Here is a 25,855-nt window from a genome sequence, read left to right on the forward strand (position 1 = left end):
ATGTCCATATTTACTGTGTAAGACAGTAATATACACATTTATTCTTATTCTCTTTTTCTGGAATATTTGGGAGTAAATTGCAGAGATCATGAGCTCTTACCTTAAGCATATATCTCAACTAAGCACAAAGACATCCTTTTATATAACCCTTATGCAATGATGACATTCAGAGTATGATGCAGGGACAGTAAAATTTAAAATTTTGTTTTTTTTTTTTTTTTGAGAAGGAGGTCTCAGACTATCCCCCAGGCTGGAGTGCAGTGGTGCAATCTCGGCTTACTGCAAGTTTGCCTTCTGGCTTCAATCTGTTCTGATGCTTCAGCCCCCTCAGTAGCTGGGATTACAGGCACCCGCCAACATGCCTGGCTAATTTTTGTATTAGTCAGTGAAATAGACAGGGTTTCACCATGTTGAGCAGGCTGGTTTTGAACTCCTGATCTCAAATGATCCACCCGCCTTGGCCTCCCAAAGTGTTAGGATTATAAGCATGAGCCACTGCGCCTGACCAAAAAAATTTTTTAAAGACAGGAAAGAGTCTGGGCGCAGTGACTCACGCCTGTAATCCTAGCACTTTGGGAGGCCAAGGCAGGTGGATCACTTGAGGTCAGGAGTTCAAGACCAGCCTGCCCAATATGGTGAAACCCCACCTCTGGGTTTAGCTGGGCGTGGTGGCATGCGCCTGTAATCCCAGCTACTCAGGAGGCTGAGGCATGAAAATCGCTTGAACATGGGATGGGAAGGTTGCAGTGAGCCAAGATTGTGCCACTGAATTCCAGCCTGGGCAACAGAGGAAGACTGTGTCTCAAAAAAAAAAAAAAGACAGAAAAGAAATTCAGAGAAGTTAACACTGATACAGTGCTATTATCTAACATAAAGTCCGTAGTCATATTTTGATAATTGTTAAATATTGTCCAAAGCAGCTTTTTTTTTTTTTGAGATAGGATCTCACCGTGTTGCCCAGGCTGGAGTGCAGTGGTGCGATCTCAGCACACTGTAACCGCTGTCTCCCAGGCTTGGATGATCCTCCCACCTCAGCCTCCCAAGTAGCTGCGACCATAGGCGCTTACTATCATTCCTGGCTACTTTTTGTATTTTTTGTAGAGATGAGTTTTTGCAGTGTCACCCAGGCTGGTCTCAAATTCATGGACCAAGGGATCTGCCGGCCTCAGGCCCCCAAAGTCCTGGGATTACAAGTATGAGCCACCAAGCCTAGCCCAAAGCAACCTTTTTATTCCCAATCTAGGGTCATGCGTTGCATTTGTTATTTCTCTTTAATGTCTTTTATCTGGAACAGTTTGTCAATCTTTAATGATGCCGGCTGGGCGCGGTGGCTCAAGCCTGTAATCCCAGCACTTTGGGAGGCCGAGATGGGCGGATCACGAGGTCAGGAGATCGAGACCATCCTGGCTAATACGGTGAAACCCCGTCTCTACTAAAAAATACAAAAAACTAGCCGGGCGACGAGGCGGGCGCCTGTAGTCCCAGCTACTTGGGAGGCTGAGACAGGAGGATGGCGTAAACCCGGGAGGCGGAGCTTGCAGTGAGCTGAGAGCCGGCCACTGCACTCCAGCCTGGGTGGCAGAGCAAGACTCCGTCTCAAAAAAAAAAAAAAAAATCTTTAATGATGCCGACATTTTTCAAGTGTAGAGGCCACTTTTACCTATCTTTTGAGTTTTAAAAGAATGTGGCTGGGCATGGTGGCTCACGCCTGTAATCCCAGCACTTTGGGAGGCTGGAGGCAGGTGGATCACAAGGTCAAGAGATCAAGACCATCCTGGCCAACATGGTGAAACCCCGTCTCTACTAAAAATACAAAAATTAGCAGGGCGTGGTGGCATGCGCCTGTAGTCCCAGCTACTTGGGAGGCTGAGGCAGGAGAATTGCTTGAACCTGGGAGGCGGAAGTTGCAGTGAGCAGAGATGGTGCCACTGCTCTCCAGTCTGGCGACACAGCAAGACTCTGTCACAAAAAAAAAAAAAAAGTGTATTGTGTGTTTAAGATGGAGGATGAATAATTGGCCAGGCACAGTTACTCTCACCTGTAATACCAGCACTTTGGGAGGCCAAGGTAGGAGAATCACTTAAGCCTAGGAGTTCAAGACCAGCTTGGGCAAAATAATGAGACCCTGTCTCTACAAAAAAAAAGAATTGATGATCCTAGTTTCTGGTGAGTGTTATCCTGATGTATGTCTTCAAATATTCTATTACTTTGAGCAAGATACTTTTATATATTTGCTTTGGTAGTATACAAATTATGATAACCCTTTCTTTTTTTTTTTTTTGAGACAGAGTCTTGCCCAGGTGGGGTGCAATGGCAATGGTGCAAGCTCGGCTCACTGCAGCCTCCGCCTCCTGGGTTCAAGCGATTATCCTGCCTCAGCCTCCCAAGTAGCTGGGATTACAGGCCCCTGCCACCACGCCTGGCTAATTTTTTGTATTTTTTAGTAGAGACAGAGTTTTACCATGTTGGCCAGGGTGGTCTCAAACTCCTGGCCTCAGGTGATCCACTCGCCTTGGCCTCCCAAAGTACTGGGATTTCAGGCATGGGCCACGGCGCCTGGCCCAGAAAAAGCAAGGAGTCCCTGGGTGGGCACAAAAACACTTTCTTTGTTTCTTTTTTTGTTTTGTTTTGTTTTTTTTTTTGAGGTGGAATCTCACCCCATCATTCAGGATGGAGTGCAGTGGTACAATCTCGGCTCACTGCAACCTCCGCCTCACAGGTTCAAGCGATTCTCCTGCCCCAGCCTCCCTAGTAGAGACAGGATTTCACCATGTTGGCAAGGCTGGTCTCAAACTTCTGACCTCGTGATCCACCCGCCTTGGCCTCCCAAAGTGTTGGGATTACAGGCGTGAGCCACTTGTGCTTGGCAATAACTTTTTTTAAAAAGTAACCATGGCCAGGCACAGTGGCTCACGCCTGTAATCCCAGCACGTTAGGAGGCTGAGGTAGGTGGATCACCTGAGGTCCAGAGTTCGAGACCAGGCTGGCCAACATAGTGAACCCCTGTCTTTACTAAAAATACAAAAACTAGTGGGGCATAGTGGCACACACCTGTAATCCCAGCTACTCGGGAGGCTGAGGCAGGCAGAATCGCTTAAACCTGGGAAGCGGAGGTTGCAGCCCCAAGATTGCACCATTGCACTCCAGCCTGGGTGACAGGGTGAGACTGTCTCAAAAAAAAAAAAAAAAAAAAAAAAGAAAGTAACTACAAGACTATTACTATACCCAGCAAAACAAAATTTCTGGGCTGGGCACAGTGGCTCACAGTAGCTGTCAGCACTTTGAGAGGCCAAGTTGGGAGGATCGCTTGAGGCCAGGAGATTGAGACCAGCCTAGGTAACATAGTGAGACCCTGTCTCTACAAAAAACTTAAAAATTAGCCTGACATGGTGGCTTTCACTTGTAGTGGGGAGGCTAAGGTGGGGGATTGCTTGAGTCCAGAAATTAAAGGCTGTAATGAGCTATGATCAAGCCATTGCATTCTAGCCTGGGGGACAGAATGAGACCTTGTTTCTAAAAAAAAAAAAAAAAACCCATAATTTCCTAACATCATCTTGCACTCAGTATTCAGTTTTCTCTATTTGCCTCAAAATGTTTTTTACAGTTGTTTTATTTGAACTGGGGACCTTATTGGTGATATGTTTTGCTGATGACTGTTGTGATACCTCAGTTCTGGTTTTCTTAGTTTAAAAGAGTTTAAACAGGAGACACACAGCAAAAGAAGTGTGGCATAGAGTAATTTGTTGCAAAAGAAAAATAATATTTTAAAAGTTAGTTGCATAATAGGCAGTACACTCTGAGAGCAAGAATTCAGGGTGGACTGCTTGCTCATTAAGAATGAGAAATCAAATACTCAAATACTGGCACTAAGGAGACTCCCTATGTGGGAGTTTTACGTGCTTATTTTTTTTTTTTTTTTTTTTTTGAGACGGAGTCTTGCTCTGCCACCCAGGCTGGAGTGCAGTGGCCCGATCTCAGCTCACTGCAAGCTCCGCCTCCCGGGTTTACGCCATTCTCCTGCCTCAGCCTCCCAAGTAGCTGGGACTACAGGCGCCCGCCTCGTCGCCCGGCTAGTTTTTTGTATTTTTAAGTAGAGACAGGGTTTCACCGTATTAGCCAGGATGGTCTCAATCTCCTGACCTCGTGATCCGCCCGTCTCGGCCTCCCAAAGTGCTGGGATTGCAGGCTTGAGCCACCGCGCCCGGCCTACGTGCTTATTAATAGGAGGTAGAAAGAGTTGTTACTTGTAAGCATGTTCTGGGTGGTCTTCTGAGTGCACATGTGTGGTAATGCTTGTTCATACATCACATGTCTGATTAGCATCTTAAATCTCCACCCACGGGTGTGTCCTTTACTATTAAAATGAGTAAAGGATCAGTTTGAGGACAAGTAAAATCGAAGTGAACATGCTCTCTATAGGTCAGAGTCCCTACTGAAGATAGCATTGCTTGAATGAGCTCAATTACAATGCGAATACTGAGGTTTACTGTGCTGATTGTATGGTCACCATGGTTGCTGCCTCCGGAGAACATGGTTACTTCTTTTTTTTTTGTTTGTTTGAGACGGGGTCTCGCTCTGTCACCCAGGCTGGAGTGCAGTGCCCCGATCCCAGCTCACTGCAAGCTCCGCCTCCCGGGTTTATGCCATTCTCCTGCCTCAGCCTCCCGAGTAGCTGGGACTACAGGTGCCCGCCACCTCGCCCGGCTAGTTTTTGTATTTTTAGTAGAGACGGGGTTTCACCGTGTTAGCCAGGATGGTCTCGATCTCCTGACCTTGTGATCCACCCGTCTCGGCCTCCCAAAGTGCTGGGATTACAGGCTTGAGCCACCGTGCCCGGCCCATGGTTACTTCTTTGACTACCTATCCTGCCTTAGTTTTATAAGAGGCTCCCTCCTCTTTTTTCTCTTTTAAGCATTACATATGGAAGAAATTGAGTCATTTGTTCTCTAAAATTTCCCTCGTTCTTTTTTTTTTTTTTTTTTTTTTGAGACGGAGTCTCGCTCTGTCGCCCAGGCTGGAGTGCAGTGGCCGGATCTCAGCTCACTGCAAGCTCCGCCTCCCGGGTTTACGCCATTCTCTCGCCTCAGCCTCCCGAGTAGCTGGGACTACAGGCGCCCGCCATCTCGCCCGGCTAATTTTTTGTATATTTTAGTAGAGACGGGGTTTCACCGTGTTAGCCAGGATGGTCTCGATCTCCTGACCTCGTGATCCGCCCGTCTCAGCCTCCCAAAGTGCTGGGATTACAGGCTTGAGCCACCGCGCCCGGCCAAAATTTCCCTCATTCTTCATGTGTCTGATTGTATCCCTCTGATGTCTTAATCATGTTCCTCTAAACTATTTCCTTTAAACTACTGGTTACGGCCAGGCATGGTGACTCATGCCTGTAATCCCAGCACTTTGGGAGGCTGAGGCAGGTGGATCACCTGAGGTCAGGAGTTTGAGACCAGCTTGACCAACATGGTGAAACCCTGTCTCTACCAAAAATACAATAATAATTAGCTGGGCGTAGTGGTGCCTGCCTGTGATCCCAGCTACTTGGGAGGCTGAGGCAGGAGAATTGATTGAACCCGGGACACAGAGGTTGCAGTGAACTGAGATCACGCTACTGCACTCCAGCCTGGGCAACAGAGTGAGACTCCATCTAAAAAAAAAAAAAATTAAACTACGGGTTAGATTTAGAGGTTTGCTTAAATTTTAACTTCATCTTTTGGGATGTTTGTTTTTGGCAAGAATGCTTCATAAGTAATACTAGGCATTATGCACAAGTTTGGTGTTTGTTAAAATCAGTACATATCATGTGGAATTTATTTGGATAAGAGAGAAACTAGTAGAGAAGCAAATCAGTATTGCATCTGGTTACTCTTTTTCAGCCAGAAGATCAGCTGCCATGTTACTTGACTCACACCAACCCTAGAGTGGATGAGATTGTCCTTAAGAACCTTCACCTTAATAGTCATGTTAAGGAAACAACAAGAGGACCTCGGTAAGGACAAAATGTCAGTGCTCAATTACTTTAAGGAATGATGTCAATCCTCTTTTGTTCATTTCAAGTTTATTTAAATGTTCTGTTCTAGATACTGTCCCTCCATTGAATCAAAAGTTTTGCGTTTTCCAAACCGTCTACATCAGGTTTGGTTGGAACCCGAAGGAATGGATTCTGACCTTATCTACCCACAGGGGTTATCTGTGACGCTACCAGCTGAGTTACAAGAGAAAATGATCACATGTATCAGAGGCTTGGAGAAAGCTAAAGTGATTCAGCCAGGTAAAGAGGATCACAGCTGCCCTTCAGTATAAAATCGTCATTGTTTTAATGGTCAGTAAGGAGGCCTTAGCTACAGTCATTGTTGCTCAGAGCCTCAGAAGATGAAGCCCAACACCTGTATGTTTTAAATAGGCTGTTTTTTGTTTGTTTGTTTGTTTGTTTGTTTTGAGACAGAGTTTTGCTCTTGTTGCCCAGGATGGAGTGCAATGGCGCGATCTTGGCTCACCACAACCTCTCCCTCCCAGGTTCAAGTGATTCTCCTGCCTCAGCCTCCTGAGTAGCTGGGATTATAGGCATGCATCACCATGCCTGACTAATTTTGTATTTTTAGTAGAGACAGGGTTTCTCCATGTTGGTCAGGCTGGTCTCGAACTCCCGACCTCAGGTGATCCACCCACCTCAGCCTCCCAAAGTGCTGGGATTACAGGTGTGAGCCACTGCTCCCGACCTAAATAGTCTGTTTTTAAAGGGCATTTAAGGGTAATGTTTGCATCTCTACCTTGAGCAAATCCAGCTCTGTATTTACTTATTTAATGTCTTTATTCTTTGGTTAGGCTATGGTGTTCAGTATGATTACTTAGACCCCCGTCAGATCACTCCTTCCCTGGAGACTCACTTGGTTCAACGACTCTTCTTTGCTGGACAGATCAATGGCACCACTGGTTATGAAGAAGCTGCAGCTCAAGTAAGAAGTTGTTAAAATGTTAGTGTAAACTGAAAGGGACAATTTTTTTTTTTTTTTGAGATGGAGTCTTGCTCTGTCTCCCAGGCTGGAGTGCAGTGGTGCAGTCTTGGCTCACTGCAACCTCCGCCTCCTGCGTTCACGCCATTCTCCTGCCTCAGCCTCCCGAGTAGCTGGGACTATAGGCGCTTGCCACTATGCCCGACTAATTTTTTGTATTCTTTAGTAGAGACGGGGTTTCACTGTGTTAGCCAGGATGGTCTCAATCTCCTGACCTCGTAATCCGCCCGCCTCGGCCTCCTAAAGTGCTGGGATTACAGGCATGAGCCACCACGCCTGGCCGAAAGGGACTATTTAACTGGTATTTCTCATTTCTCCTTTTAATGTCTGTTGTGTTAACTATATAGATCTTAGATACAACCCATACTAATAGAAGACAATTTCTGTTTCGGGGTGTTTGGAGATGGCTTTTGTAGATAATAGGATCTTTTTGTTTTTGTTTTTGAGACAGGGTCTTGCCCTGTTGCCAGGCTGGAGTGCAGTGATATCATCTCCCAGGTTCAAGGGATCCTCCTGCCTCAGCCCTCCCGAGTAGCTGGGACTGCAGGCATGCACCACAACACCCAGCTAGTTTTTGCATTTTTAGTGGAGATATGATTTCACTGTGTTGGCCAGGCTGGTCTCAAACTCCTGACCTCAGGTGATCCACCTGCCTTGGCCTCCCAAAGTGCCGGGATTACAGGTGTGAACCACCTCGCCCTGCCAATAATAGGATTATTAAAACATTATGGCTTTATTACTCTTTTCTGAGCTCCTGTGTGATACCGTATTTTGATGTATTGCTTCTGAAGTTTAAAATTTATTTTAATATACTTCATTAGGAATTATTATATTATTATTCCTTGGAAGTCAGAAATTATTTTTATTTGCAGTGGGAAAAGGCTAGAGAAATGTCACAGGTGGGTTTTAAAAAAAGATTAACCGGCTGGGCATGGTGGCACACACCTGTAATCCCAGCACTCTGGGAGGCTGAGGAGAGAGAATTGCTTGAGCCACGAGTTAGAGACCAGCCTGAGCAATGTAGTGAGACCCCATCTCTACAAAAAAATGTAAAAATTAGCCAGGTGTGATGGCATGTGCCTATAGTCCCAGCTACTTGGGAGGATGAGGTGGGAGAATTGCTTAAACTCGGGAAGTCGAGGCTGCAGTGAGCCAAGATTATGCCACTACACTCCAGCCTAGGTGACAGAGGAAGACCCTGTCTCTGGATTAAAAAAAGATTAGTCCCTGCAGAGGCCTATCAGGAAGATTAGATAGATATCTCTGAAAACAATGAATCATAGCCTTCTAAAGTGATATATTACCCATATTCTATTTCTGAATGTGGATCATATTTTCTACCTCTTTTATTATATCCCTTAGGGGCAATATTTGCTTTCTTTGTGTCCCATGCCATTGTTTCTGGGTAGTGTTCTGAATGGGATAGCCCTTTGTTCAGTTCATAATGGCCTTTTAAACATTATAGTGCTCTTGTAGGGTGTGATAGCTGGAATCAATGCCAGTCTTCGGGTCAGTCGCAAGCCTCCCTTTGTGGTTAGCCGAACAGAAGGTTACATAGGAGTCTTGATTGATGACCTCACCACTCTGGGCACCAGCGAACCATACCGCATGTTTACCAGCCGAGTAGAGTTCCGTTTATCACTGCGCCCTGATAATGCTGACATCCGGCTCACACTGCGAGGTAACTCTTTCCTGAGTCCTGCAATCCAGCCAGGCATGGTGGCTGACACCTATAATCTAAGCAATTTGGGAGACCAGGGCAAGAGGATCACTTGAGGCCAGGAGTTTAAGACCAGCCTGGGCAACATAGTGAGACCCTGTCCCTACAAAAAAATTTACTTTAAAAACCACACTTCTCATTATGTTCTCTTTCTCCCTTCCCTAGGGTATAAAGACGCTGGCTGTGTGTCCCAACAACGATATGAAAGAGCTTGTTGGATGAAGTCTTCTTTAGAAGAAGGCATTTCTGTGTTGAAATTTATTGAGTTTTCGAGCTCTAAATGGAAGAACTTAATCCCAGAGGTTTCTATAAGTACTAGTAGAAGTCTGCCTGTCAGGTATCATTTTTAATATAGACCTTTCTCACTTTTCATAGAAAAATAAGGTCATTTCAGAGAGACATTACTGATGTGTTCCTACTACACATTTCAAATGAATGTAGCTTGTTTTTGGCTTCTTTTCAAAATCCGTTAGCTGTAACTCATCTGTTTTCTAAGTACTAAAAAATATATGGCTGGATGCAGTGGCTCACACCTATAATCCCAGCATTTTGGGAGGCCAAGGCAGTCAGATCACTTGAGGTCAGGAGTTAGAGACCCGCCTGGCCAACATGGTGAAATCCCATCTCTGCTAAAAATACAAGCATTAGCTGGGTGTGGTAGCACATGCCTATAATCCCAGCTACTTGGGAGGTTGAGGCAGGAGAATCACTTGAACCTAGGAGGCAGAGGTTGTAGTAAGCCAAGATGGTGCCTCTGCACTCCAGCCTGGGTGACAGGGTGAGACCCTGTCTCAAAGAAAAGAAAAAATTACATATATATAGAATCATATATATATATATATTCTAAATTATTATTTTTATTTTTATTTATTTATTTATTTATTTTTTTTTTTGAGGCAGAGTCTCGCTCTGTCGCCCAGGCTGGAGTGCAGTGGCCGGTTCTCAGCTCACTGCAAGCTCCGCCTCCCGGGTTTACGCTATTCTCCTGCCTCAGCCTCCCGAGTAGCTGGGACTACAGGCGCCCGCCACGTCGCCCGGCTAGTTTTTGTATTTTTAGTAGAGACGGGGTTTCACCGTGTTAGCCAGGATGGTCTCGATCTCCTGACCTCGTGATCCGCCCGTCTCGGCCTCCCAAAGTGCTGGGATTACAGGCTTGAGCCACCGCGCCCGGCCTATTATTTTTATTTTTTATATGATTTCACTGTAGCTCCCATTGAGTTCTTTTGGCTTTCATAAGATTTAGAAGGCTCAAACCAAGAAAAATAGTTATCTGCTTTCTTTTCTAGGTTGGAGCAATGTGGAATGATCTCATCTTGTCCATGAGCTATAGCAAGGAAACTCCTTTGTTTTTAGTTTTTTTTTTTTTTTTTTTTTTTGAGACAGAGTTTCACTCTCATTGCCCAGGCTGGAGTGCAATGGTGCAATCTCAGCTCACCACAACCTCCCAGCTTCTGGGTTCAAGCGATTCTCCTGCCTCAGCCTCCCAAGTAGCTGGGATTATAGGCACGGGCTACCACGCTCGGCTAATTTTGTATTTTTAGTAGAGACGGGCTTTCTCCATGTTGGTCAGGCTGGTCACGAACTCCCAACCTCAGGTGATCCCTCTGCCTCGGCCTCCCAAAGTGCTGGGATCATAGGTGTGAGCCACCGCATTGGGCGGAAACTCCTTTGATGAATAAAGCAGTGTTATAAATTCTGTGGACTGACTTGAAGAGTCCTTTGCTACATCTTAGGGTTTTTTGTCCTTTTCTGTCCATCATTCTAGTTATATGGCCTCTGAGTCTAAAAGATATTAATATAGAGCATTTTTGCTCCAGAGGTATATTCTTAAGGATCTTACATAATTCAAAATCTATGTATTTTACCATTGATTTTTCCTATTTGAAAAAATTTAATTAGAATGAGAGAAGAGCCCCAGAAGGCATAAATCTACAATCATTGCAGCTTAGAAGTACATTATGCACATTATGGTGGCATTGATCATGGAGCTGTGTCTCCAGTATATTTTCCCCCTTTTTAAATCCCAATTTTCCTTTTTTTTTTTTTTTTGACTTAAAGATACAACATTTTAATTCTGTTCTTCATTATCTCTAATCTTTCCAAGTGTTCCTTCCTTAATTGCAGTCTGGCATATGTCCTTGTTTGGATTTCATTTCATCAGGGTGTTTTATCTTTTCTAACTTCTGTTCCTGAGTTTTCAGTGTCTTTTTTTTTTTTTTTTGAGATGGAGTCTCTCTCTGTCACCCAGGCTGGAGTGCAGTGGCACGATCTTGGCTCACTGCAACCTCTGTCTCCCAGGTTCATGCGATTCTCCTGCCTCAGCCTCCCAAGTAATTGGGATTACAGGCGCCTGCCACCACATCTGGCTAATTTTTTTTTTTTTTGAGATGGAGTCTTACTCTGTCAGGAGTGCAATGGCATGATCTCGGCTCACCGCAACCTCCACCTCCCAGATTCGAGCAATTCTCCTGCCTCAGCCTCCTGAGTAGCTAGGATTACAGGCATGCACCACCACACCTGGCTAATTTTTGTATTTTTAATAGAGACAGGGTTTCACCATGTTGGCCAGGCTGGTCTCGAACTCCTGACCTCAAGCGATCCACCTGCCTTGGCCTCCCAAAGTGCTGGGATTATAGGCGTGAACCACCATGCCTGGCCCAAGTTTTTATTTTCTTTCTTTCTTTTTTTTTTTTTTTCAGACGGAGTCTCGCTCTGTCGCCCAGGCTGGAGTGCAGTGGCTGGATGTCAGCTCACTGCAAGCTCTGCCTCCCGGGTTTATGCCATTCTCCTGCCTCAGCCTCCCGAGTAGCTGGGACTATAGGCGCCCGCCACCTCGCCCGGCTAGTTTTTTGTATTTTTTAGTAGAGACGGGGTTTCACCGTGTTAGCCAGGATGGTCTCGATCTCCTGACCTCGTGATCCGCCCGTCTCGGCCTCCCAAAGTGCTGGGATTACAGGCTTGAGCCACCGCACCCAACCACCCAAGTTTTTATTTTCATGAGGGTTTTTTAATAATAGTAACAGCAGGTTTTGAAGAATTTGCATAATCATCCTCCATATCAGGGGATCTCATTCATAGAAATGACAGCCTCATTCACAAATAAGGATGGTGGATATCTTTCTCCATTCAGACTGCTATAACAAAACACCTTAGACTGGATAATTTATAAACAGTAATTTATTGCTGACAGTTTTGGAGACTGTGAAGTTCAAGATCAAGGCACCAGCCGATTAAGTGTCTGGTGAGGGCTTGCTGTTTACTTCCAAGATGGTGCCTTCTTGCTGTGTTCTCACATGGCAAAAGGGCAAAAAGCTCCCCTCTTTTACAGGGGCACTAATCCCACTTATGAGCACCAGAACCTTCATGCCCTAATCACCTCCTAAGGGCCCCACCTCTAAAAACTATCATATTGAGTATTAAATTCCAACATATGAATTTAAGTGGGGGATACCACCAACATTCAGACTATAGCAGTGGATATATTTGTTTACCAGCTAACTGGCACCAGGAAATGGTTGTAGTGTAAGCAGTTTAAAATTGACTCATTTCTCCAGCTGTTTATTCATTTGTTTAAATTTAGGAAGGTTCACAGTATTTCAAAAGTTGGACAAAGAATTTATAACACAGGCCAGGCATAGTGGCTCATGCCTGTAATCCCAGCACTTTGGGAGCGGATCACTTGAGGCCAGAAATCAAGACATGGCAAAACCCTGTGTCTACTAAAAATACAAAAATTAGCCGGGCGTGGTGAAGCACACCTGTAATCCCAGCTATTCAGGAGGCTGAGGGTGGAGAATCACTTAAACTTAGAAGGCAGAAGTTGGAGTGAGCCGAAATCACAACACTGCACTCCAGCCTGTGTAACACAGTGAGTCTCTGTATCAAAAAAAAAAAAAAGAATTTATATAACACTATGTTTTCTTTTATAACAAATATTTTACTAATTCATATAATAGGAACTTGCATTGAATGTGACTAATGTGTATTAAGGAATACTGAGAGTGTGGGAAGTGATCGTTTTCAACAGTCTCAGATCTAACTGATTAATAAAATGATGAACAAAGAAAACATATCACCTATGTTTTTACCATACCAATCCCAAGAGTAGCCATTTTGTTTAGATGGATTTTTTTTAAAAAGGTAAGTTTAAAAAGGTAATTTGGCCAGATTCCTTTTTAATTCAGGCATATTTCCCTTCAGGAGGAATCAGTCTACGTATTTGATTTGAGAATATTTGCAGTCTACCCCTTAGACTTTTTTTTTTTTGAAACAGAGTCTCCCTCTGTCACCCAGGCTGGAGTGCAGTGGCGCGATCTTGGCTCACTACAACCTCTGCCTCCTGGGTTCAAGTGATTCTCCTGCCTCAGCCTCCCGAGTAACTGAGACTAGAGGCCTTTGCCACCACGCCTGACTAATTTTTGTTTGTATTTTTAGTAGAGACAGGGTTTCACCGTGTTAGCCAGGATGGTCTCAATCTCCTTACCTCGTGATCTGCCTGTCTTGGCCTCCCAAAGTGCTGGAATTACAGGTGTGAGCCACTGTGCCGGCCTTAGCCTTTCTTAATGAACTCACTTGATCAATGCCCAGACATATAAACCTTAAAAGATTTTAAAATCTAGTTAAAAATACACTTGCTGCATACATGCCAGACTATGTAGTAAGCACTGACCAGTTGAACCTGACTCTGAACAGGCATTTAACAGAAGAGATACACAAATGCATGTACATGTGCACCTATGCATAATACATATACACACATTTCCCGTCAGGATTACAGGGAAATGTGTTGATGTCGTAGGTAGCTCAGAAATTCCCTCCTGGCTTTGTTGAAGTATGCTAACTTACCCATTCTTTGCCAGAGCTCTGTACTCTGAGGCTTAGGCCTGATTCAAAGCAGGTCTTGAAGTTTGGAGTTGAGAATAGCTCAAAGCCTTGTGAACAGATTATTTTAAAACTATCTCGAATTCTGGGGCTCAAGTGATCCTCCTAGTGCTGGGGGTTACAGACTCCCAAAGTGCTGGGGTTACAGACATAATCCCCCCAAAAAAGAAGAACATAATTACCATCTTAACTATTTGTAAGTGTACATTTCAGTAGTTTAAGTATATTTAGATGGTTGCAAAATAGATCTCCAGGACTTTTTCATCTTGCAAAACTCAAATACTATACCCATTAGACAATAACTCCCCCTTTCTCTCCTTCCCCTAGCCCCTGGTAACCCCATTCTACTCTGTTTCTATGGATTTGGCTACTTTAGATAACTCAGAAGTAGAATCATACAGTATGTGGTCGGGCCCGGTGGCTCATGCCTGTAATTCCAGCACTTTGGGAAGCTGAGGCGGGCGGATCACCTAAGGTCAGGAGTTTGAGACCAGCCTGGCCAACATGGTGAAACCCCGTCTCTACTAAAAAATACAAAAATTAGCCAGGCATGGTGGCAGACACCTTAATCCCAGCTACTTGGGAGGCAGAGGCAGGAGAATCGTTTGTACCCAGGAAGCGGAGGTTGCAGTGAGCAGAGATCAAGCCATTTCACTCAAACCTGGGGGACAAGAGCAAGGCTTCTCTCAAAAAAAAAAAAAAAAGACTCAAAGACTCATACAGTATGTGTTTTTGTGACTGGCGTATTTCATGTAACATAATGTCCTCTAGATCAGGCATGGTGGCTCATGCCTGGAATCCTAGCACTTTGGGAGGCTAAGGTGGGAGGATCCCTTGAGCCCAGGAGTTTGAGATAAGGTTGAGAACATAGTGGGTCCCTACCTCTACAAAAAATATCAAAAAATTAGCTGGCATGGTGGTGCACACATGTTTTCCCAGCTATTTGAGAGGCTGAGGTGGGAGGATCCCTTGAGTCCAGGAAGTTGAGCTGCAATAAGCTGTGTTTGTGCCAGTGCCCTCCAGCCGGCGTGACAGAGCAAGACCCATTCTCAATAATAATAATAATAAATGTCCTCAAGGTTCATCTACCTTGTAACATCACAGGATTTTCTTCCTTTTTAAGGTTGAATGATATTCCTTTTTTTTTTTATCATATCCATTTTTTTGCCCATTTTTTAAATCAGTTTATGTATATACCACATTGTGTTTATCCATTCATCTGTTGATGGACATTCGAGTTGCTTTCACCTTATTGTAAATGTAAATGTTCATATACATGTTAGTGCTGCTATAAACATGGTATACAAAGATATCTTCAAGACCCTGCTTTCAATTTTTTTTTTTTTTTTTGAGACAGTCTCACTCTGTCACTTAGGTTGGAGTGGTGCATTTTCTGCTCACTGCAACCTTCGTCCCCGGGTTCAAGCTATTCTTGTGCCTCAGCCTCCCAAGTAGCTGGGATTACAGGCACCCACCACCATACCTGGCTACTTTTTGTATTTTTAGTAAAGATGGGGTTTTGCCATGTTGGCTAGGCTGGTCTCGAACTCCTGACCACCTGCCTTGGCCTCCCAAAGTGCTGGGATTACAGGCATGACCCACCACACACCTGACCCCTGCTTTCAGTTTTTTTGAATGTATACCCAGAAGTGGAATTGCAGCATCGTATGGTAGTTCTAGGTGGGGGTTTTTTTTTCTTTTTTTTTTTTTTTTTTGAGACGGAGTCTTGCTCTGCCACCCAGACTGGAGTGCAGTGGCCGGATCTCAGCTCACTGCAAGCTCCGCCTCCCGGGTTTACGCCATTCTCCTGCCTCAGCCTCCCGAGTAGCTGGGACTACAGGCGCCTGCCTCGTCGCCCGGCTAGTTTTTTGTATTTTTAAGTAGAGATGGGGTTTCACCGTATTAGCCAGGATGGTTTCGATCTCCTGACCTCGTGATTCGCCCGTCTCGGCCTCCCAAAGTGCTGGGATTACAGGCTTGAGCCACCGCGCCCGGCCTTTTTCTTTTTTTTTTCAGAGACAGAGTCTCACTATGTTGCCCAGGCTAGAGTGCAGTAGCTTTTCACAGGCACAGATCCCACTGCTAATCAGCACAGGAATTTTGGCTGACCTGGGCTGGCTCACCCCTTCCTAGGCAACCTGGTAATCCCTCGCTCCTGAGAGGTCACCATATTGATGCTGAACTTAGTGTGGACACCCAATTGGCGTAGCACACTACATCCCAGAACTCCTGGGCTCAAGCTATCCTCCCGCCTCAGCCTCCAGAGTAGCTGGGACTACAGGCTCACACCACCACACCTGGCAGTAGTTCTAGTTTTAATTTTTTGAGGACCTGTTTTCCATTGTGATCACATCATTTTACAATCCCTTTAACAGTGCACAAGATTTCTCATTTCTCCACATACTCACCAACAGTTGTCATCTTCTGTTTTTTGATAGTAGTCACCCTAATGGATATGAGGTGATATTTCATTGTGGCTTTGATTTTATTTCTCTGATGATTAGTGGATGTTGAGCATCTTTTCATGTGCTTGTTAGCTGTTTTTATATCAATGGAGAAGTATCTATTCAAATTATTTGCCCATTTTTTAAATCAGTTTAGTTTTTTTTTCCTAGAGACAGGGTCTCCCTCTATCACCCAGGGTAGAGTGCAGTGGTACAATCATAGCTCACTGCAGCCTTAAGCTCCAGGACTCAGGTGATCCTCCCACCTCAGCCTCCCAAGTAGCTAGGACTACAGGTGCACACCACCACATCCAGCTAGATTTTTATTTCTTGTAGAGACAGGATCTTGCTGTGTTGCCAAGGTTGGTCTTGAACTCCTGGCCACAATTAACTCTCTCACCTCGACCTCCCAAAGCACTAGGATTACAGACGTAGTCACTATGCCTCGCCAGATTTTTTTATAGTTGAATTGTAGTTCTTTATGTATCCTGGATATTAACCCCATTTCAGATATATGATTTGCAAGTATTTTCTCTCATTCTGTGGATTGTGTTTTCACTCTGTTGTTTTTGTCCTTTGATGTACATTTTTTAAAAATTTAATGTAGGCTGGGCACGGTAGCTTGTGCCTGTAATTCCAGCACTTGGGAGGCTGAGGCAAGCAGATCACCAGAGGTCAGGAGTTTGAGACCAGCCTGGCCAGTATGGCGAAACCCCATCTCTACTAAAAATACAAAAAAAAAAAAACACAAAAAACGAAAAAAACAAATTAGCCACACATGGTGGCACATGTCTGTAGTCCCAGCTGCTGAGGGGGCTGAAGCACGAGAATCGCTTGAACCTGGGAGATGGAGGTTGCGTTGAACAGAGATCATGCCACTGCACTCCAGCCTGGGTGACAGAGCAAGACTCTGTCTAAAACAAAACAAAACAAAACAAAAAAACACGAAATTGGATGTAGTTCCATTTGTCTACTTTTGCTTTTGGTGTCAACCAAGAAATCACTGGCAAAGCTAATGTCATGAAGCTTTTCCTGTATGTTTTCTTTTTTTTTTTTTTTGAGACGGAGTCTCGCTCTGTCCCCGAAGCTGGAGTACAATGGTGCGATCTCGGCTCACTGCAAGCTCTGCCTCCCGGGTTCCCGCCATTCTCCTGCCTCAGCTTCCCAAGCAGCTGGGACTACAGGCGCCGCCACCACGCCCGGCTAATTTTTTTGTATTTTTATAGAGACAGGGTTTCACAGTGTTAGCCAGGATGGTCTTGATCTCCTGACCTCGTGATCTGCCCGCCTCGGCCTCCCAAAGTGCTGGGATTACAGGCGTGAGCCACCGCGCCCAGCCCTGTATGTTTTCTTCTAGAAGTTTTATAGCTTAAGGCCTTTCCTTAGGTCTTTAATCCATATGGTATTGATTTTTATATATGACATAAGGTAAGGATCCAACTTCATTCTTTTGCTATTTGGATATCCAGCTTTCTCAACATTATTTGTTGAAGAGACTGTTCTTCCCCCATTGGGTGGTCTTGGTATGCTTGTCAAAATCATTTGATTATATAGTGAGGGTTTATTTCTGGGTTTTCTTTCTTTCTTTTTTTTTTTTAATTATTTTAAGTTCTAGGGTACATGTGCACAACATGCAGGTTTGTTACATATGTATACTTGTGCCATGTTGGTGTGCTGCACCCGTTAACTTGACATTTACATTAGGTATATCTCCTAATGCTATCCCTCTCCACTCCCCCCACTCCACAACAGGCCCCGGTGTGTGATGCTCCCCACCCTGTGTCCAAGTGTTCTCATTGTTCACTTCCCACCTATGAGTGAGAATGCGCGGTGTTTAGTTTTCTGTCCTTGCGATAGTTTGCTCAGAGTGATGGTTTCCAGCTCCATCCATGTCCCTACAAAGGGAGTTCATGAACTCATCCTTTTTTATGGCTGCATAGTATTCCATGGTGTATATGTGCCACATTTTCTTAATCCAGTCTATCATTGATGGACATTTGGGTTGGTTCCAAGTCTTTGCTATTGTGAATAGTGCTGCAGTAAACATATGTATGCATGTGTCTTTATAGCAGCATGATTTATAATCCTTTGGGTATATACCCAGTAATGGGATGGCTGGGTCAAATGGTATTTCTAATTCTAGATTCTTGAGGAATCACCACGCTGTTTTCCACAATGATTGAACTAGTTTACAGTCCCACCAACAGTGTGAAAGTGTTCCTATTTCTCCACATCCTCTCCAGCACCTGTTGTTTCCTGACTTTTTAATAATCGCCATTCTAACTGGTGTGAGATGGTATCTCATTGTGGTTTTGATTTGCATTTCTCTGATGGCCAGTGATGATGAGCATTTTTTCATGTGTCTGTTGGCTGCATGTCTTCTTTTGAGAAGTGTCTGTTCATATCCTTTGCCCACTTCTTGATGGGAATGTTTGATTTTTTTTCTTGTAAATTTGTTTAAGTTCTTTGTAGATTCTAGATATTAGCCCTTTTTCAGATGGGTAGATTGTAAAAATTTTCTCCCATTCTGTAGGTTGCCTGTTCACTCTGATGGTAGTTTATTTTGCTGTGCAGAAGCTGTAATTTAATTAGATCCCATTTGTCAATTTTGGCTTTTGTGCCATTGCTTTTGGAATTTTAGTCATGAAGTCCTTGCCCATGCCTATGTCCTGAATGGTATTGCCTAGGTTTTCTTCTAGGGTTTTTATGGTTTTAGGTCTAACATTTAAGTCTTTAATCCATCTTGAATTAATTTGTGTATAAAGTGTAAGGAAGGGATTCAGTTTCAGCTTTCTATATATGGCTAGCCAATTTTCTGTTTCTGGGTTTTCTATTCCACTGGTCTATGTATCTGTCTTTGTGCCAGTACCATGCTGTTTTAATTACTGTAGCTTTGTAATATGTTTGAAATCAGGAAGTGTAAGGCCTCTAACCATGTTATTTTTTCAAAATTGTTTTGATTATTTGGGGTCCCTTGTGATTCCATATAAATTTTAAGATGAAATTTTCTATTTCTAAAAAAAAAAATGCCATGGCAATAACCTTTTAAATAAATTACAACAAAATAAAGGCATATGTAAGTGAAGTAAGTAATAATTAACAGAGCAATAAGTGACCTAGCTAGGTCCATTTTAGGAGAGGGTCTGGGTCAAGTTGGGGGTGGGGGCTTTGTAATATCAAGAGGGGAGACCTGAGATCAGTATAAAAGGGATTAAAGTGGTCATAGGAGCACCAGCACTTCTGAAGACTAAACATAGCTGAAGTTTTGCTCACTAGTTTGATCTCAACAAGTGCCAATGAATTAAGTTATTGGAAATCTCACTGGATCTATGTACATTAATACTTAGGCATGTTCTTTTGTTGGCCTAGGTAAGTTGCCTGGGAATTTTAGTGATTATCCCCACTATCTGCATACATTGCTGTCCTCTCCCAAGGAAAGGTAAGGCATTGGCCATGGAGGCTTTAGCCCATCCAGAGTGGGTAGTAGAAGTAGAACTGAGAAGTGACTATCAAAAATTTCTATGTGGTAAAAGTTGACATGTAGATTATACCAAATTAGGAGAAAAAAAAATATATCAGACAGAATATTTATGAACCATCCAAGCACAGTAGCCCACTCATGTAATCCTGGCACTTTGGGAGGCCGAGGTAGGCAGATCGCCCGGGCAGCATGACAAAACTCTGTCGCTACAAGAAAAAAAAAAAGAGAAAGAAAAGAAAAAGACTTATGAACCCCTATATCATTTTTATCAGTTTATTTTGCAGAGACTTAAAACATACTCATAATGGCCTCTTGTTCTTCCTTAGGGAGTTCTGTAAAAGAAAGCAGGAGATCCCTGTCATGGTTCCTAGCATGCAAAAGGATGACTAATTCACAGGACTGTAGGACTTAACATGGCTTAGATGTAAAGTACATTCCAATGCTTAAGGAATTCAGTGAAACCCTTGTTATGAGATGATATTCTATATGAAAGGAAAGACAAATGGATTACAGCCATGCCACCCTTACCAGCAACTTAATTCTGATAAGGAGTTGGGGAGAATCAAATAATATGTCTTATTGAGGTCCTACTGTTTAGCAGATGCTGCTGCATTTGCTCACTATACTTAGAAATAATCTTCTGGGGCCGTGTGCAGTGGCTTATACCTGTAACCCAGCACTTTGGGAGGCTGAGGCAGGCGGATCACGAGGTCAGGAGTTCGAGACCAGCCTGGCCAGCCTGATGAAACCCCGCCTCTACTAAAAATACAAAAAATTAGCCGGGCATGGTGATGCATGCCTATAGTCCCAGCTACTAAGGAGGCTGAGGCAGGAGAATTGCTTGAACCCAGCAGGTGGAGATTACAGTGAGCCAAGATTGTACTACTGTACTCCAGTCTGGGCGAGAGAGCAAGACTCCATCTCAAAAAAAAAAGAGAGAGAAATAATCTTTTGGTATTTATTCCGAGATTTGGTATTATTTCAAAGAATCTTTTTCTTGATCTGCCTCATATGACATGGATCCTTACATTAATGAAACTTTCGTATATTTGCAGAGCTCTCGATGTTCTGAAGTATGAGGAAGTTGACATGGATTCATTAGCCAAGGCTGTTCCAGAGCCCTTGAAGAAGTATACTAAATGTAGAGAGCTGGCTGAAAGACTGAAAATAGAAGGTAGAAAATAATTTTTGACTTAACATACCTTTATCATTTGTGCAAATTAAGAATAGACAACATGGCCGGGCGCGGTGGCTCAAGCCTGTCATCCCAGCACTGTGGGAGGCCGAGGCGGGCGGATCACGAGGTCAGGAGATCGAGACCCTCCTGGCTAACACGGTGAAACCCCGTCTCTACTAAAAAATACAAAAAACTAGCCGGGCGAGGTGGTGGCGCCTGTAGCCCCAGCTACTCGGGAGGCTGAGGCAGGAGAATGGCGTAAACCCGGGAGGCGGAGCTTGCAGTGAGCTGAGATCCGGCCACTGCACTCCAGCCCGGGCGACAGAGCGAGACTCCGTCTCAAAAAAAAAAAAAAAAGAATAGACAACAGATCCATTATTACTGTTGAACCAGCATAGTGTTAACTTCCATGCTCTTCAAAAGTGTGGTCCTGAGCTAACAGCATTGCAATACCTGCAAGCTTGTTAGAAATACAGAATCTTGGCCGGGCGCGGTGGCTCACACCTGTAATCCCAGCACTTTGGGAGGCCGAGGCCGGCGGATCACAACATCAGGAGATCGAGACGATCCTGGCTAACACGGTGAAACCCCATCTCTACTAAAAATAGAAAAATTAGCCGGCGTGATGGCGGGTGCCTGTAGTCCCAGCTACTCGGAAGGCTGAGTCAGGAGAATGGCGTGAACCCGGGAGGCGGAGCTTGCAGTGAGCCAAGATTGTGCCACTGCACTGCAGCCTGGGTGACAGAGCCAGACTCCGTCTCCAAAAAAAAACAAAAAAAGGAAATACAGACTCTCAGGCTTCACCTCAGACCCACTGAGAATCTATATTTAAACATGCTTTTCAGGTGATCTATGTGCACCTTTCAAATAAGTGGTACTGCAGAGTCCTCCTATAAATAAATGTATATGTGTGTGTGTGTGTGTGTTTTTTTTTTTTTTTTTTTTTTTTGAGATGGAGTTTCCCTCTTGTTGCCCAGGCTGGGGTGCAGTGGCATGATCATGGCTCATTGCAACCTCTGCCTCCTGGGTTCAAGCGATTCTCCTGCCTCAGCCTCCTTAGTAGCTGGGATTACAGGCATGCACCACCACGCCTGGCTAATTTTTTGTATTTTTAGTGGACACAGGGTTTCACCATGTTGGCCAGGCCGGTCTGGAACTCCTGGCCTCAGGTGATCCGTCCGCCTCAGCCTCCCAAAGTGCAGGATTACGGGTGTGAGCCACTGTGCCTGGCCAAAAATAAATATTTTTTATAGGAGGGCTCCATAGTACCACTTATTTGAAATGTGCATATATATGAATATGTGTGTATATATGTGTGTGTGTGTGTGTGTGTGTGGTGTGTGTGTGTGTGTTTTTTTTTTTTTTTTTTTGAGACGGAGTTTCACTTTTGTTGCCCAGGTTGGAGTGCAATAGTGCGATCTTGGCTCACTGCAACCTGCACCTCCCAGGTTCAAGCAATTCTCCTGCCTCAGCCTCCCAAGTAGCTAAGATTACAGGCACCTGCCACCAGGGCCCCACCACCGGGCCCAGCAAATTTTTGTATTTTTAGTAGAGACAGGATTTCATCAAATTGGCCAGGCTGGTCTCAAACTCCTGACCTCAGGTGATCCGCCCGCCTCAGCCTCCCAAAGTGCTGGGATTACAGGTGTGAGCCACTGCACCCAGCGTATATATTTATATATATATTTTTTAACTCTGAACTTCCTTTTTATACTCTCCCCACCTAATGTTTTAATAATGAGAAAAATAATACTATCTTTGGCCTTGACAGTATACTGAAATACTTTACCATTGACAAAGACTTACTTTGTAACAATACTCTTTGTGAGTTTATAGACCATCAAAGCCACAGGTGTCTTTGGTAGTTGCTCTGCATTTTTTAAAGTTTTCCATAATGAAAATTTTTATTATGAAAATACTGAAGCTGAGCGTAGTGGCTCACGCCTGTAATCCCAGCACTTTGGGAGGCTGAGGTGGGCAGATCATCTGAGGTCAGGAGTTCGAGACTAACCTGGCCAACATGGTGAAACCCCGTCTCTACCAAAAATACAAAAAAATTAGCCAAGCATGGTGGCAGGGCACCTATAATCCCAGCTACTCGGGAGGCTGAGGCAGGAGAATTGCTTGCACCCAGGAGGCGGAAGTTGCAGTGAGCCTTTTCTTTTTTTTTTTTTTTTCCTGAGACGGAGTCTCGCTCTGTTGCCCAGGCTGGAGTGCAGTAGCACTATATCGGCTCACTGCACTCTCCACCTCCTGGGTTCAAGCGATTCTCCTGTCTTAGCCTCCCGAGTAGCTGGGATTACATGTGGATGCCACCACGCCCAGCTAATTTTTTGTATTTTTAGTAGAGATGGCGTTTCACCATGTTCCTCATGCTGGTCTCGATCTCCTGAGCTCAGACAGTCCACCCGCCTCAGCCTCCAAAAGTGTTAGTATTACAGGTGTAAGCCACCACGCCTGGCCACAAATTCTTTTAGTTTTCCAGATATTTGAAAAGGACATGCACTAAACTACTAGACAGAATGTTGTAGTTAATATGCAAGACACTCCATTTATCTTAGCTTCAGTTTCCTCCTATGTAAAAGGGAACACCTACCCAACCCATCTCATGAAGTGAATGTTGAATGAGATGATGTACACAAAAGCTTTTTATAAATTGTAAGAGGCTACATAAATGTAAGTTGTTAGTATAATATAATCTGGGTATTATAACATGATTCCGATTTTGTTCACCAGCCACTTATGAATCAGTATTGTTCCATCAGCTACAAGAAATAAAGGGAGTTCAGCAAGATGAAGCTCTCCAGCTGCCAAAAGACATAGATTATTTGACTATCAGGGATGTGTCTTTGTCCCATGAAGCTCGAGAAAAACTACATTTTAGTCGTCCGCAGACGGTAAGAAAAATAGGCAGGGGAATAGAAACAAGTTATAGATAAAGATGCAGTGCGTTTTTAAACCTGGGGTTACAATGGCTATATGACGTTTTATTTAATAATAAGAAACTTCTAGCCTGGGTAACACAGCAAGACCCCATCTGTACAAAAATACAAAAATTAGCTGGGCATGGTGGCATGCACCTGCAGTGCCAGCTACTCGGGAGGCTGAGGTGGAGGATACCTGAGCCCAAGACACTGAGGCTGCAGTGAACCATGATCACACCACTGCACTCCAGCCTGGGCAACAGAGCAAGACCCTGTCTCAAAAAAAAAAAAAAGAAACTTGACCTCAAATTTTTTTCTTATGTTTCTAAGAACATAAGAAACATTTCTTATGTTTCTAAGACATGTTGGTATGTCTGTATGAGAGATGATAAAGCTTAACTTTAATTAAATAACTGGAAGTCAAGAATTGGTTTGATTGAAACTATTCTCTAGTCCCAACCACGTGATAAAGCATCAGTGCAAACTATGCAAGATAGTACACGTGTATGGCTTAAAGGAAAACATACTAGGTTAAAATATAACTCATATTAGTGGTTTTCAAGTCACTACTTGGAGTCCTTCCTAGGAGTTCCATAATGTTGCCTTGGGAACCAATGGGAGAAAGAGGGGAGCCAAAGAGTGCCCCCACCACATACTTCAGACTGATTGTGAAAGGGTGTATGCATGTTCCTTTGTATAAACAAATAAACCTTTAATTTGCTATATAGTAATTAGTATTGGGCTTCTAATAAATGTTTAAAGACTGATAAACTTTACTTACTAATTCTGAGATACACTTTTCTCCACATTTTAACATCTCTAAAATTGCATCTTTTTTTTTTTTTTTTTTTGAAATGGAGTCTCACTCTGTCACCAAGCTGGAATGCAGTGGAACAATCTCGGCTCACTGCAACCTCTGCCTCCTGGGTTCAAGCGATTCCCCTACCTCAGCCTCCCAAGTAGCTGGGACTACAGGCCTGTGCCACCACACTTGGCTAATTTTTTTTTATTTTTTATTTTTAGCAGAGACAGGGTTTCACCATGTTGGCCGGGATGGACTCGATATCCCGACCTCATGATCCGTCCACCTTGGCCTCTCAAAGTCCTGGGATTACAGGCTTGAGCCACAGTGCCTGGCCAATTGCATCTTTAATATCTCAAAAGTTGATGGTGTGTCACAGTGTAATGGGCATTTTTTTTTTTTTAGTAGTGGTTCATAAAATAAAGGGGCATATTACAAAAGTACAGACTGTAGAAAAATTTGAAAAAAACTATTTTTACAGGGAGGAGTGATTTCATTAATATAACATGGTATTCTTAGCAACAGTCATCACGGAAACCAGGAAAATAAGCCTTAAATTTTATAACTCTGTCCTTTCCTATTGATTTCAGGTCATGTTTGTATGGATAATCATAGGCTACACTGCCACACTGCCACACTGCCCAACATGATAGCCACTCACCAATTGTGGTTATTTACATTAATTAAAATTAAATAGGCCAGGTGCAGTGGCACGCACCTGTAGTCCCAGCTACTTGGGAGGCTGAGGTGGGAGGATCACTTGAGCCCAGGAGGTAGAGGCTGCAGCAAGTCATGATTGTACCACTACACCCCAGCCTGGGTGACAGAGTGAGACCCTGTCTCAAAAAAAAAAAAAAGAAAAGAAAAAGAAAAAATTAAATAAAATGTAAAATTTAGCTCTTCAGTCTTACTAGCCACATTTCGAGTGCCCAGTAGCCACATATGACTAGTGGCAACCATACTGGACACCGCATTATTGCAGTGCACATGTTATAGAAGATTTCCATCATCACAGAAAGTTCAGCTGAACAGCACTGGTCATAGGAGTTCAGAACCCCTTACCCACAATTCCGTAATACAAAAGGCTCTGGCAGAAGTTTGCACAAGCTCATTTGGTAGCAAAACTGAGTTCAGTTCACATGAGGCTATATGGTCTTTATACTGTTCAGAGTGAATATTCATACCTTTCACTGTAAAAATACACTGCAGAAGTATTAATAGGATTTAAAATGTGGGGTGCTTGCCCCACACACTATTGAGGCTGTTACGTTATGTACAGCCTCAAGGATTATATGTATCTTATTGTAAAAACATATGGCCTCAAGGATTTCATTTCATTTTATTTTTTTGAGAGAGGGGCTTACTCTGTCACCCAGGCTGGAGTGCAGTGGCGTAATCACAGCTCACTGCATTCTCAAC

The 25,855-nt window shown here is 43.8% G+C and overlaps 1 protein-coding gene across 2 annotated transcripts in view; it reads left to right on the top strand.

The window, feature by feature from the left end:
* The window catches only part of MTO1 (mitochondrial tRNA translation optimization 1), a 43,745-nt gene that overhangs the window by 16,885 nt on the left and 1,005 nt on the right, over positions 1 to 25,855 (top strand). Inside the window, exons 5-12 of one of the 2 annotated variants that reach the window (XM_033217668.1) lie at positions 5,871 to 5,983; positions 6,075 to 6,265; positions 6,436 to 6,510; positions 6,820 to 6,950; positions 8,484 to 8,688; positions 8,893 to 9,064; positions 20,589 to 20,707; positions 23,447 to 23,607. In XM_033217668.1, coding sequence (XP_033073559.1) covers positions 5,871 to 5,983; positions 6,075 to 6,265; positions 6,436 to 6,510; positions 6,820 to 6,950; positions 8,484 to 8,688; positions 8,893 to 9,064; positions 20,589 to 20,707; positions 23,447 to 23,607 — 1,167 coding nt within the window. The remainder of the gene's footprint in view (positions 1 to 5,870; positions 5,984 to 6,074; positions 6,266 to 6,435; positions 6,511 to 6,819; positions 6,951 to 8,483; positions 8,689 to 8,892; positions 9,065 to 20,588; positions 20,708 to 23,446; positions 23,608 to 25,855) is intronic. The other variant, XM_033217669.1, reaches the window with a different exon arrangement.

Source organism: Trachypithecus francoisi, unplaced genomic scaffold (assembly GCF_009764315.1).
Source record: "Trachypithecus francoisi isolate TF-2019V2 unplaced genomic scaffold, Tfra_2.0 Lachesis_group10, whole genome shotgun sequence".
In the NCBI taxonomy this organism is placed as follows: domain Eukaryota; kingdom Metazoa; phylum Chordata; class Mammalia; order Primates; family Cercopithecidae; genus Trachypithecus; species Trachypithecus francoisi.